The sequence below is a fragment of the Fukomys damarensis genome, unplaced genomic scaffold (assembly GCF_012274545.1).
Source record: "Fukomys damarensis isolate Sample0158 unplaced genomic scaffold, DMR_v1.0_HiC HiC_scaffold_20, whole genome shotgun sequence".
Classification (NCBI taxonomy): Eukaryota; Metazoa; Chordata; class Mammalia; order Rodentia; family Bathyergidae; genus Fukomys; species Fukomys damarensis.
In genome coordinates this window covers 25,791,778-25,804,802 of record NW_022900932.1, presented here as the reverse complement: position 1 = coordinate 25,804,802, position 13,025 = coordinate 25,791,778, and the positions used below count along the sequence as shown (strand labels likewise).

The 13,025-nt window shown below is 37.0% G+C and overlaps 1 protein-coding gene across 2 annotated transcripts in view; it reads left to right on the top strand.

The window, feature by feature from the left end:
* The window catches only part of Reep3 (receptor accessory protein 3), a 92,114-nt gene extending 81,139 nt beyond the window's left edge, over window positions 1–10,975 (top strand). For both annotated transcript variants that reach the window (XM_033766565.1, XM_033766566.1), the window contains 3 exons: window positions 3,016–3,163; window positions 9,728–9,873; window positions 10,535–10,975. In XM_033766565.1, coding sequence (XP_033622456.1) covers window positions 3,016–3,163; window positions 9,728–9,873; window positions 10,535–10,591 — 351 coding nt within the window. In that variant the 3' untranslated portion in view covers window positions 10,592–10,975. The remainder of the gene's footprint in view (window positions 1–3,015; window positions 3,164–9,727; window positions 9,874–10,534) is intronic.
* The last annotated feature ends 2,050 nt before the right edge of the window (window positions 10,976–13,025 follow it).

Below are 13,025 nucleotides of genomic sequence, written 5' to 3'. Positions count from 1 at the left end.
TATTTATATATTTTTTAATCCAATTTTCCAAAATGATAATACCCGTGGAAGTGTTGGGAATCCTCAAAGAAGGTTCACATCCCCTTCTTACTTTTTGCTATAGTACTATCCTTCCTTGAAGCCTTGCGGGTATTAATAATAACTGAATATTGATAATAACAGGGTTATGATTACTCAGGAACTAAATTAGAATCCACACAATAAATAAATCTCACAGATACCTGACAGTTGTACCTTTCCCTCGTTTAATCTATACCTGAAGCAAAGCCTCAGTGAATAATGTAGTCTACCCTCAGGGATACCCATGACCCATACCTGTATTTTGCTGCTGAACCCCTGTGTATAAATGTCAGTGTTGTGGCATACTCCAGAAATCCTGGCACTCTGGGAGTCAGAGGCAAGAGGGACACAAGTTCAAGCCCAGCCTAAGCAATTTGAGACCCTGTCTCAAAATTTTATAAAAGGACTGGGGATGTAGCTCAGTGCAAAGGCCCTCGGTTCTATCCCCAGTACTGGAAAAAGAAAAAGAAAAACCCTTCATAAAATACTGTGATACCTATGATCTTGCCCTAGAGGCAGATACAGTGTAACAATAGAAGTAGCCATAGTGTATGAGTTCCTTTGTAAAAGAGATCCTAAGATGTTTATTAATTATAATTATTAAAGGTACCAAGGTTTGTACAATACACATACCTTTCCTCCCTGTCTCTCTTTATCTCCTCTCCTCCTTTTCTTTTATAGTACTATGTGGATTGAATCCAGGTCCTTTACACTGAGTTATACCTAGTCCTTTTTTATTCTGCGACAGAGTCTTGCTAAATCACTAAATTTCTCCAGTGAGCTGAAACTTTCAATCTTCCTCACTCAGCCACCAAGAGTACTGGGATTACAGGCATGTACCACAATGTTCAGGCCAAAATGTACTTTTGAGTAGGAGCGTTTGAGAATGACAGCTAGCCTTGGAAATTACCCCTGAGTCAGGTAGAGGTTATCATAGTATGTTAATCAGCTTTTTTATTATCTTTACAAAATACTTGAGATAATTGCCTGGGCCTGTAGCAAGGCAGCATATAGGGGAACAGCCAACGGCTCACCTCATAGGACCAGGAAGCAAAGACAGGGAGAAGGGATAAGGATCCCAGTTTTCCCTTCAAAAGCACCTCATCCCCATGCATTCTAACTTCCTCGAACTAGATCTCATCTCTTAAAGTTCTATATCCTAATAGCCCCATGGGCTGGGGAACCAAGCCTACGTACAACACACGAACCTTTGGAGACATTTACAGTCTAAACACATTTGTCATGTATGTGGCAGCAGGTAAGAAACAAGAATTGCTGAGAAGGTCCGGGGTGTACCTCAATGGTAGAGTGCTTGCACAACATGTATAACACCCGTGGCTCAGTCCCCAGTGAGAGACTGAAAAAGAGAGGGAGGCTGAGACTGAGAAAGGACACAAAGATGAGGTGAAGAAGTGACAGTTCTGAGAAGACAAGGCATCTGCTTCATATGAGCACTGGTTACTTACTGTGTCTCCTGAAGTATCCTGGCAGCCATCTGTTTCTTGAGTAAATGGTAGCCGATAAAGAGGAAGCAAATATAACAAAGTAAACTGTGTCAAGAATTTTTTTTCTGGTACCAGAAATCAGAATTTTTTTACATTTGTGAAATCCACTTATTTTTAGAGAGAAATAGGCCCACCCTTTAATAATACCTTTTTACAGTTCCAAAAGCTGCTAGAAGTACACAGCACAAGTACAGTATGGAAATAGCATTTAGTTTTGACATAATACAGTATGCTATCAGTAAACCATAGTATTAAGTCAAGACTTGTGAATCAAGGCCTTTTTTTTCAGGGTAACATACTGTTCAAGTTAGCAGGAACCCCCAATTGTTTGTAACACCTTTGGCTTTGAAGTTTAGAGTTGAACCATTATAGATGAGTTTCTATAGTAATATTATAACTAGAGGCAATCACAAATTGACATGTATCAAAAGATAATGAGTATAAAAAGCCTTCAGAAGAATATTTTTAATCTGGCTATAAATGAATCATCTATATGCTATGCAAATTTAAAATGAGTAAATTTAGAAACTACTTTTTCTCTTTTTATAAAGCTTTAGTTTGGGGGGAAATGTAGATACATCTGGAAAATTCAGAAAATGTCCCTTTCAAAGGTCAATGATGAAAATCACTGAACTTTCTGCAGTAAGATAAATGTTCTCTATCAGTAATGCTCAGCACTGGATCCATTAGCGACATGTAGCTGTGGGCATTTGGGATGTGGTTAGTGCAATTAAGAAAATGAATTTTTATTTTAATTACTTTACATTTAAATATCTATCTGTGCCTAGTATCTACTACATTATTAAGGCAAAATAACTTAAAATTTTATAGTAGTAAACATGTCTTAGCCAGTAGTGAATTCATTCACAGTATTGCAATATCACTTAGCCAAAGTTTTTTGGCTGTAATTTTTCTATCATGTTTTAGGTAGAGCTTTTATCACATTTGACTTAGCTTAGCTTTAGAAGAGTGTCTTTACTCTGAACAGTTTTCCTAAAATCATAAACTCTAAGCTCCAAGGTGCTCATGTGGTTATCACTAGTCCAGGATACTGAATCAAGACTTAAAATTATGGAAACTAATTTTCTCTGAGGGTGATTTCATCATACTTTTTTACATTTTAAAATTAAATACAATGCTGAAATATTTGGGATGAAATGTACTGTTTACAACTTACCTTGAAATGAATAAAAAATTAAAATGTATCGATGGATGGATACATAGTAGATATGAGGCAGACATAGCAAAATGTAAATAATATCATGCTCACTGTACAAATCTTTTCACTTTTCTGAAAGTTTTGTAATAAAATATTGAGGGATGTTACTAATGTAACAAAATATTGCCTGGTTTCATAATAAAGAGTTTTCATATTTTAAATGTTAAATTAAGCATATTGAATACTTTGAAGTTTGATTTTTCTTGAATTTACCACTTCTCTATTAAATAGAGCCAAGGAGCAATAACTGAACGTTTAAGAAGTTTCAGTATGCACGACTTAACAGCTATCCAAGGTGATGAGCCTGTGGGACAAAGACCATATCAGCCTTTACCAGAAGCAAAAAAGAAAAGCAAGCCAGCCCCCAGTGAATCAGCAGGTGTGCTTATTTGTTTTAATATATGGTCCTTTCATAATTGGGCTTGTGGGTCAGGATGGGTACAAAAATTACACACATTAACGCTTTGAAGTTTGATAGGTAAATTTACTTTTAAGCTTATATTTTTGAGTTTTATATTTTACTGTAGCTTATTTTCTCCAAAGTTAGTATTTGCCTTTTGCTGACCATGGAAGTCATCTAGCTAAGATAGTAGTAGCAGTAGCCTCTTCTGCTGCCAAGAATTGTTAGAAGCTGTAGGTGTGGTTACTTCCTGACCACCAGGCTCAGTTCTGACCTGTGATCCATACTCTTTCTACTCAAATGATATAGAAAGTAAGGAGTTTTATAGTTAACCACTCTTTCTCTAAGCACTGTGGACAAGTAAGGATATTGACTCACAAGAGAAAAACGTTTAAGCAAATGACAAAAGATGATTCAGTTTGAAAGTGGGACTATTTCCCACGAGTGGAAAATGTGTTGAAATTACACATTCTACTTTACAAACTAACTTCTAGTCATGTTCTGTATAAATTATGACCATGTCACTGTTGCTATATTTAATGCACTATTGTGATCTTAAAAGCATACACATAAATAAGACATAGTTCCTTCATCATTTTATCACGTATAATAGAAGTTTTAGTTCAAGGTAAGGCTGATACCTAAGATCTTCAGGAAATTTCCAATTAATGTGTTAATCCATATGTAAAAAATTTAATCTTTTAAAAAGTGATTTTCTTTTGAAGGAGATTGAGAATTGTTCTTTATAATTAAAGTAAAACAAAAAAAAAATCCTTCCATACAAAGGAAAAACAATGTGTACTTTCTTTCAACTTTTCTAAGAATGAATAACTTTGCAAAGTTGGTAGCTATTATCTAAAAGACAGTAATCAAGCACTGGCCATTGATTAAGTAGTAATTTGTTTCAGAATGAACAACGGCTTATGGTGCACACCTATGATCCCAGCACTCTAGGAAACTGAGGCAGAGGATCATAAGTTTGAGCTCAACCTGGGCAGCTTAGCAAGACTCTGTCTCAAAAATTTAAAAATTTTAAAGAACTAGGCAGGTAGCTGAGTGCCCCCCCCACAAAAGAAATAGTAATAAAAACCATTGAACTTTGAGCCATTGCCTTCATTAATATGTTAGTAATATAAAAGTAGTCCTAGAGGGGTTTGTTTATTGGTACTGGCAGTCGAACTCGGTTCCTTGTGCTTGTGAGGCAGGCCACAGAACCACTGACCTAAATCCATGGCCATAGACTTTTTTAATTAGACATTTGATGTTAGTTATACTGATTTTGATTTTCTGTATATATTATATTTTTGCAGATTTAGAACAGATATTTAAATTCTTTATCAGTAATTTTAAATTATATTTTAGAATTAGAATTGGTTAAGAGTTATGTTCCAGGCCTGGGGATTTATTTAACTCAGTGGTTCCACCACCTGCCTCACAAGCTCAAGGACCTGAGTTCATGCTCCCTGGTACCAAAAAAAAAAAAAAGAGTTATGTTCCAATTACCTAAATAAAAACAGCATTATAAATATGAAAATCCATAACATTTTATGATATTCATCTTTTATTATAACATTTTAAGATACTGAGGTACTATTTAGTCCTTTTGTTAAATTTCAAAGCAAACATTTGAAATAACAAGATTTATAAAAAATAAACATTAGAATAATTGCTAGAATCAGAAGTTGGAGTAGAAGCCGGACATAGTGGCTCATGCCTATAATTCCAGCACTAGGGAAGCTGAGGCAGAAGGATTGCTGTGAGTTCAAGACCAGCCTGGGCTACATAGTGAATTCCAAATCAGTCTCAACTATATATAGTGAGACCCTGTCTCAAAAAATCGGGGAAAAAAAAAAGTTGGAGTAGAAAATGAAGCTTATACCTTTACCTCAAACCTTTAATCAAAATAAATTCTTAAAGCATTAACATTTGAATTTAAGAAACCATCCAGCAGGAATTCTTATGTATATTTTTATTCTCTCAGGATAAACTTTCTTAAACCTGACATCAAAGTCAGAAAACATAACAAAAGTTTGAAAAATTTTTCTACATTAAAAAAGAAAAGTTAAACTGCCCTACAGGGGTTAAAAATCACAGTATAAAAAAGACAAATTACAAGCTATCATAAATCTTCCTGTTATATATTTTACAGGCCAGTGGTTCAGATTTTCAATAATCTGGAAATGCTTACAAAACAATTATTGTCAATTCTAATAGTAGTATATGAAAAAGATCTTCAGCTTCAAATAGTGAAGAAATAGTAAATTTAAATAGTAATAATTTTATGAAATTCAAAGAAAAGTTTTTAATCCGTAGTGTTCTGTGTTGGTAACTGTTCCATTTATGCGTGCATCTGTTGCTGCATAACAAACCGGCCCAAACCATGGTGTAAGACCATGACAGTCGCTTACCTTGCTCACACATGAGAGGTGTGAGTGGATTCAGCAAGGCAGCTCTGCTGCTGCGGTCAGGCTGCATCTGGGGCTGCAGCCATAATCTCAAAGGAGACCTCACAAATGACCTGTCTGGGAAGAGCCAAACAGCCCATGGCCATAATGGCTGGGCCTCTGACGTGTGTCTCTGTGTGGTCTCTGTGTGGTCTCTGCATGGTCTCAGAAGGAAGTTGGACTTCACTGGCTGCTAAAGGCTCCCAGAGCCAGTGTCCATGAGAAATAAGCAAAAATCCTATGGTAGCATTTCTGCCACATTTTTGGCAGTACTTTGTTATTGCAGGTACAAAGGCCTGTGAGATTTAAGGGACGAGAAAAAGAATGTCAGAGAATTCATGCACATGTTTTAAAACCACGATAGCAAACATTAAGAAACACATCCATGCACATTTTATGAGTTTAAAATAACCTTTCTGATGATAATCTGGCATTAATCAAAATGTATTTCCTTTAACTCAGCAAGAAACTTCTAGTACGTCATAAGGAAATAATCAGGCAAGTGTTCAAAGATATACACACACACAAATACACACACACACACACACACACACACACACATACATATACACATCCATCCATCCAAGAGTGTTCATCTTGGGTTGGGCATGCAGCTCAGCAGTAGAACACTTGCCTAGCATGAGTTCAATCCCCAGCATTGAATGAGAAGTTCATCTCATTTATAATTACTAATACTAGATCAAATCAAATGCCTAAGAAATTATGCAAAAACATGGTTTATTAGCATGAAAAATGTCAGTATATACAATACTTACTACTTTAAAAAACATATCCAGGTGTAGGGGAAAAACAATAGAATAGTACTTGCATTATGTTCCTTTCCTGTAGGTAATGAAACAATTCCATGTGTGTAAAGAGTTTTTTTCTTGTTTTAGTTTTTGGGGACAAGATCTCACCATTTATTTCAGGCTGGCCTCAAACTCACCCAGATCCTCCTCCCTCAGCCTCCTGAGTGTTAAATTATTTTTTAAGTCTATATACATACCAGGAAAGTGTGGAATGAAATGGCTAAAATATTAGCAGCATTTAGTTCTTAACTGGCCGGGGATTTAACTCAGTGGTGCCACTGCCTACCTCATAAGCACAAGGTCCTGAGTTCGATCCCTGGTACAATAAAAGAGGGAGAGGGAGATGCAGAGGGAGACAGAGAGAGAAGAGAGAAGAAAGGGAGAGGGCAGGGGAGAGAGAGAGGGAAAGAGAGAGAGAGAAGAAAGAGAGAAAGAAAGCAAGCTCTTAGCTGGGCATGACAGTACTCTCCTGTAATCCCAGCACTAAGGGAGGCTGAGGCAGGAGGGTTGCAAGTTTGGGCCCAGCCTGGGCAACTTAGCCATTAAGGAAATCCTGTCTCAAAAAACAAAAAGTAAAGCCAAACATGGTGGCACATTCCCATAATCCCAGAATTCAGAAGGCTAAGGCAGGAGGATCCTACAAATTTGAGGTCAGCAAATTTTAGCTCAGTGCAAAGGCCCTCTTACTGCAATACTTAGTACTGGGAAGAAATCTTTTACAGAACTGCAATCTAATCTTGTTACCTTTTTGCTTAAAATACTCCAATGCCCTCCCCACCATTTATCCCAGAAGTTTAAATTCAGTAGTTCTCCAGCTTTGCTCTCCCACTGCATCGTGTCCCCCTATATGGAATCCTGAGCCTTTCAGGTTTTGGCATAAGGACAGTCCCTCGTACATGGCTTTTTCTCTACCCCATCCCCACCCCAAGTTGAGTTCAGTTGCATACTGTAACCCAGATGCTCCCTTAGCACCTTCTTCTTCCTTATCTCCTATTTATAGCAGTATATACTGCCCATTAGTCTTTCCTCTGGTGGTCTATAAATTTCTAGAGGGTAGAAAAAGCCATTTCCTTTCCACGTGAAATGAGAGGCAGTTAAAATAGCAAGGACTGTATTTATTGAGCAGTAGTGTTGTGCTACCTACACTTGGGGCCTTAGAGAACTTTTTGATCACAGTTGACAGTTGCTTCATTTGTGACTCTTGATTCCTCATTCTGTGTTTTGTCACATTGGGATCAAGAATTTTTACGAAAGCAGCAGCAGTAAAAAGAACAATCTTTGCTAGGGATATAGTTACCTATCTGGCATATGCAAGGCTTTGCACTCAATCCCCAGCTCTACAAAAATAAAAGAAGAAAGAAAAACTTCAAGGGCTGGGGATTTGGCTCAGTGGTTCCACCTCCTGCTTCGCAAGCGCAAGGGCCCCAGTTCAATTCCCGGTACCAAAAAATAATAATGATAATTTCAAAAAAGAAAACTAATCTGAAAATGGCAACCTAAAAACAATTTTTTATTATCCTCAATTATAGAATTACAGTTTTTAAATATTTGGCAAATTCGGAAAGGAAAAAGATTTTTGAATTACCTAAAAGCCCATTCCCACAAGATACATTGGTTTTATTTTTTATGTTTTTCCTTTGTTTGCTTCTTAATGTACATTTTTTTCCCACTTAGTACTGCACCGGGTCATTCTCTGAGGACTGACCCCATGCCCTGTCGTGGCCTCTGTGTTTCTTCCAAGCAGACTTGCTCCTCTGTTGCCCTGGCCCTCCCAGAACACACTCTTTTGATTCAGTAAAACACAGATCTTGGCCTAAAGGATGACTGATTGTACTTCAAAATCCTTTTTAATTTCTAGCCTAAAATTCTGGCAGCATAAAACTATACTTGTCTAAGATACAATTAAAATTGTTTATATTATTATGAGAGTAAGCAGCTTATTAACAACTCTTCGTGGTTTGCCTAGTGAGTCTCAGAATTTTCATGCGCTGGGAGAGCATACTAATGAACATTTATTCCGTGTATTTTTCTTTATATGCAAGGAGGCTTCTGTCCCTTACCTCCTCCTGAGCCTGGAAACCTTTCCTCCTCCTCATGGGATAGTTTTTTTTCAGGCTCATGTCATGATTTAAATATGTATGCCTCTTACCTTTATTAAAGGACTATTTGAAAGTTCATCTGGCCTTGTAACCTCATCCCTGTCTTTATAACTAACCTACCCAAGTAGTACTCTGGCAGCCTTAGAATTGTCACCATCTTATTCTTCCTAAGAGCTTTAGGCCCTGGCTTTTAAAGTGGGAGCCATTACCATAAACATCACCTGGGGATTTTTTAGAGATGCACATTTCAGCCCACCCCAGCCCTGCTGACTCACAAGCTCTCAGGGTGGAGCCCAGCAATCTGTGCATGGGTGGACAAATTCTCTTAGTAGTAAATCTAGCAAGTAGTTTGAGAACCTCTGCTGCAGGGATGGGAGAGTTCCTATCCCTGAATTCCAACCTCAGAGTCCTCTCCTTCTTTACCGGACTGACTGCCTGGATGTTTGCATATCAGCCAGTTTTTATAGGTACCCATAACAGCCTGTTAGCACACGCACATGATCTCTTCTTGTTGACCTTCCTGATGCTGCCTGTCTTCCCTGACTAACATCTGTCATCATAGCCTGTGATGTTTTCAGTTAGGGTTGCCTGCCTGGCTGGTTTTTATCTCAGCTGCTGCAGCAGAGTCAGTGTAACATCCCCATTTCTTGCCCCCAGTGAACTTACATTGTCCAGAGTTGTAGCCCCTTTGCAGCTTCTTTGGTTCACTGTGCCACTCCCAGTCTTATGAGATAGGTTGCAGGGACCTTCCTAATTAAAGTCAAAAGCACAGATGACAGGCTGAAACACCCTAAGCTTGGGTTGTTTAGAATTCATGAGGAGGAAGGATGAGAAAAGACTACAGTGTATCTATCTAGTTATGTTCACTGATTTTTTAACAGGATCAATGTATTACCTCCTAAGAATTGTTTTTAAAAATGCATAGTATTCGATCCCCGGTACCAAAAAAAGTGCATAGTAAAAATAAGAACAGCCAGGGAGAACTTCCTGGAGAAAATGAATTATGATCTTTATCTAGAATAGTACAAGGAACAGAGATTAATGACTGGGCAGGCAGCACATTCCTATCAGAGGAGAGAGCAGTCACCAGGCAAATGCAAAACATGCAGAGGACTGCAGACAGGCGGGTGAAGAGCTGGTGCTGGCTGGTGTCCTTTTACCAAAGCATGCTGTTTTTGACAACTTGCTTAGCTTATGGAATTCCACTGAAAGATGGAGATGAGAAAACAGATGAAGAAGTGGATGGGCCAAATTCAGATGATGAGATGTTAACACACAAAGGACTTCGCCGATCACAAAGCATGAAATCTGTGAAAACCGTCAAAGGCCGCAAGGAGGTTAGTCAAGAAGAGAGGTGTTTTCCTAATGATTAGTATTCAGGGATTTCCCTGGTGCATTATCATTTAGGGTAATGATCCATAAATGACAGATTGGAATTGGAGAGGAGTATTTACATTTAAAAGTCTTCATTCAGATTAGATATATTAAGATACCTGGAAAAGAATTTTTTCTGGAAATTTATAACGTCAAATTCCTAGTCTTGCACTGTTTAGTGAAAATGGCATTCCCACATAGCAAGTCACACAGTTACCATGAATACCCAAGCTCTATGCATAAACAAGGAAAGCTAAGCGTTACATAGTTTTGCTTTCAAATAACCCTACATAATAATTAAATAAAGGTTTATCCACAAATAATCATAGTTAATATTTTGTTAGTGTTAATCTGCTGTATATATTCAACATATTACCAACTACATTTTTGGGGGGTACCAGGGATCAAACTCGGGACCTTGTGCTTACAAGGCAGGTGCAGAGCCACTGAGCTAAATCCCCAGCCCTACCAATGAATATGCACACAGTGCTTTTTTATATATGCTTACAAGATAATTCTTTGTATTGGAAAGATTAGAAAATTATAATTATGAATCATTAAATCCTATCTTATTTTAAAAAGTAATCAGTCTGATTCTTAATAACATTACATTTTTCTCTCCAGGTGCGGTATGGTTCACTAAAATATAAGGTGAAGAAGAGACCACAGGTGTATTTTTAGTCATCTAAGTTCAAGTATTCCAAGACAAATATACTAATAAGCCAACTTCATTTTCTAACATGTTATCTTCAGGATTTACACATTACAATAATTCCTTGCATAGTGGCAATGATAAGATTTAGTTTCATTAATTTAAATATTTTTATTTCTTTAACAGTTACTTTTCAATATTGACTAATAAAGGTAATCACTCAAGGCTCATTAACTTATGTACCTAAAATTATAGGAAATCACGTTACACATACCCACAGTACACTTGAAGAGTCTCACTGTGGTTCAGGATTTGTTAGCCTCTGTGGTGTTACATCAAGTTTACCTATAGCTGTATTGCATTTGGTCGTAGGAGAACAGTAACTAAATTGTCTTCTGATCAGCCAGTGACATCAGAAGGACATACAGTAAGATGATAAAGTATGTTTTATATGTTCTTTACATTTTTACTTTTATACTTTCTACTTTTTTTTTTTTCTTTTCAGTACCAGGGATCAAACTCAGAACCTTGCACTTGCAAGGCAGGTGCAGTGCCACTGAGCTAAATCCCTGGCCCCCACCTTCTACTTTTTTTCACCTTTAACTGAAAGGTTTTGAAACAAATATTTGAAAAGCAGGTATCCATATAGCACTTTCTTGACTAGTTTTGCACACTTGAAAATTGTTTACTAGCTGTACATTTCCTTTAAATTTTAATTGACCCTTGGCATTGTTGTTTCTCATATTCTGACATGTCAAATTTATGCCTTGAAAAGCATCATCTCCTTTATTGTGAGTTTCATTTGTTCAATTTATTGGATTTCCATATTAAAACATAGGTAATTGTTCGATTTTAACTTTTTAAATTACCTTTACAAATGAGTTATTTTAAACATTAACCAGTTTTCCACATTTAGCTGTATAGTGTAGTTAAATTTAGCATATTTTATCAACACCAATTACAATTGTAAAAATGGTATAGCTTTTGTGGAACAGAATCAGAGTCCAGTATAGCAGTTAGGTCTCTTTTTATTCATACAATTATCTGACAGTCAATCCATTCACAGGTTTGGCATTGATATGTGCTGCTGGTTTATAAATCTGGCATTGACTAAAATCATTTGAATCTGTTTCTGGCTGAGATAACTTCCTGGATATGAGTGCCAATGCAAAATATAGACATCATTAATCTTACAAATCAGAAGCTATTAGAAAAATAATCATTTTTAATTCAAGAAATTTGGAGATCTTGACCTATGAGGCTTTTTTTAGGTTATACCAATAATTACACATTATGAACCCTAAATCATTATATTTTGGGTGATGATTTTTTGTGATCAGAAATCAAATTTCTACTTACTGTGCTTGTTCAGGTAATTTACTTTGACCAGTCTACTTGTTTGCCCAAAAGAGAGCATAATGAGAGAGATGGGTGAGATCTTTGAATTTTCTATCTTTTAAGAAAAATAAGCCAACTGGTAATGTTTATTCCTCAGAGTATTGGCTGAGAACAGAATGTTTACTCAGAAGCACATTAGTATAATTCATACCTTGCCTCTTGATACTAGTCTTAATTTTTTTAGGCATCTCACATTCTTTTGTTTTGTTTACTGAGATAGGATCTTGCTATGCAGGTCAGGCTGCCCTCAAACTCATAGTGATCCTCCTGCCTCAGCCTCCCAAGTGCTGGGATTACTACTTAACTAATTTTTAGCCTCTTCATTTCTAGAAGGGCTCTCTAGTTTTGTTCTAAATTCCTATGAATGCAAAGTGTTCGGAAGCAAATTTTATTTATATTGCCTGGTGCTAGACTTGGATATAAATGCTACGTCATGTTTCATTTTCCTACAGATATGCAGAGGCAGTGTTATCTCAGATTGCATGATCAGGTCATGTAAGTCACCTTGTATCAGATATGTTGTCTGTTGGCACCATTTTGCCTTTTTCACTTCTAGTTACTCCTTTGGGGCTAGGAATGTAACTCAGTGGTAGAGCATATGCTTAGCATGAGCAAGGCCCTGGGTTTAATCCCCAAGGTGCACACACATACTATCCAAGAATTATTTATCTTCAAGAAACAAAATGCTTTGTTACCAACATCACCACTTTCAAAGAAGCAGTGCAGATTCTTTAACATACTCCTGCCCTTCCATCCTTCTGATGTTTCTGCTGTTGAAATCCTTATACATAATTGATACCATTGTGTTCTCTCACATTCTGCCTCTTGTTTTACATTTCTTAAATTTTGGTATTGTCCCCTTATTTACTGTGTTTTAGCATGGCCTTCTCTATGTGTAAAAAGCTTATACATTTGTGTTTCTTTTAAGGTGGAATAGGTCTGTTTTGTTTCTCTGAATTTAAGTCTACTGATTTTAAAAGATGTACATTTACCATAGACCAGAGTGCCTTGCTTTCTCCACTGCCAGTTGGGGTCTGAGCCTTAGACACACAGGCTGTTTGACTT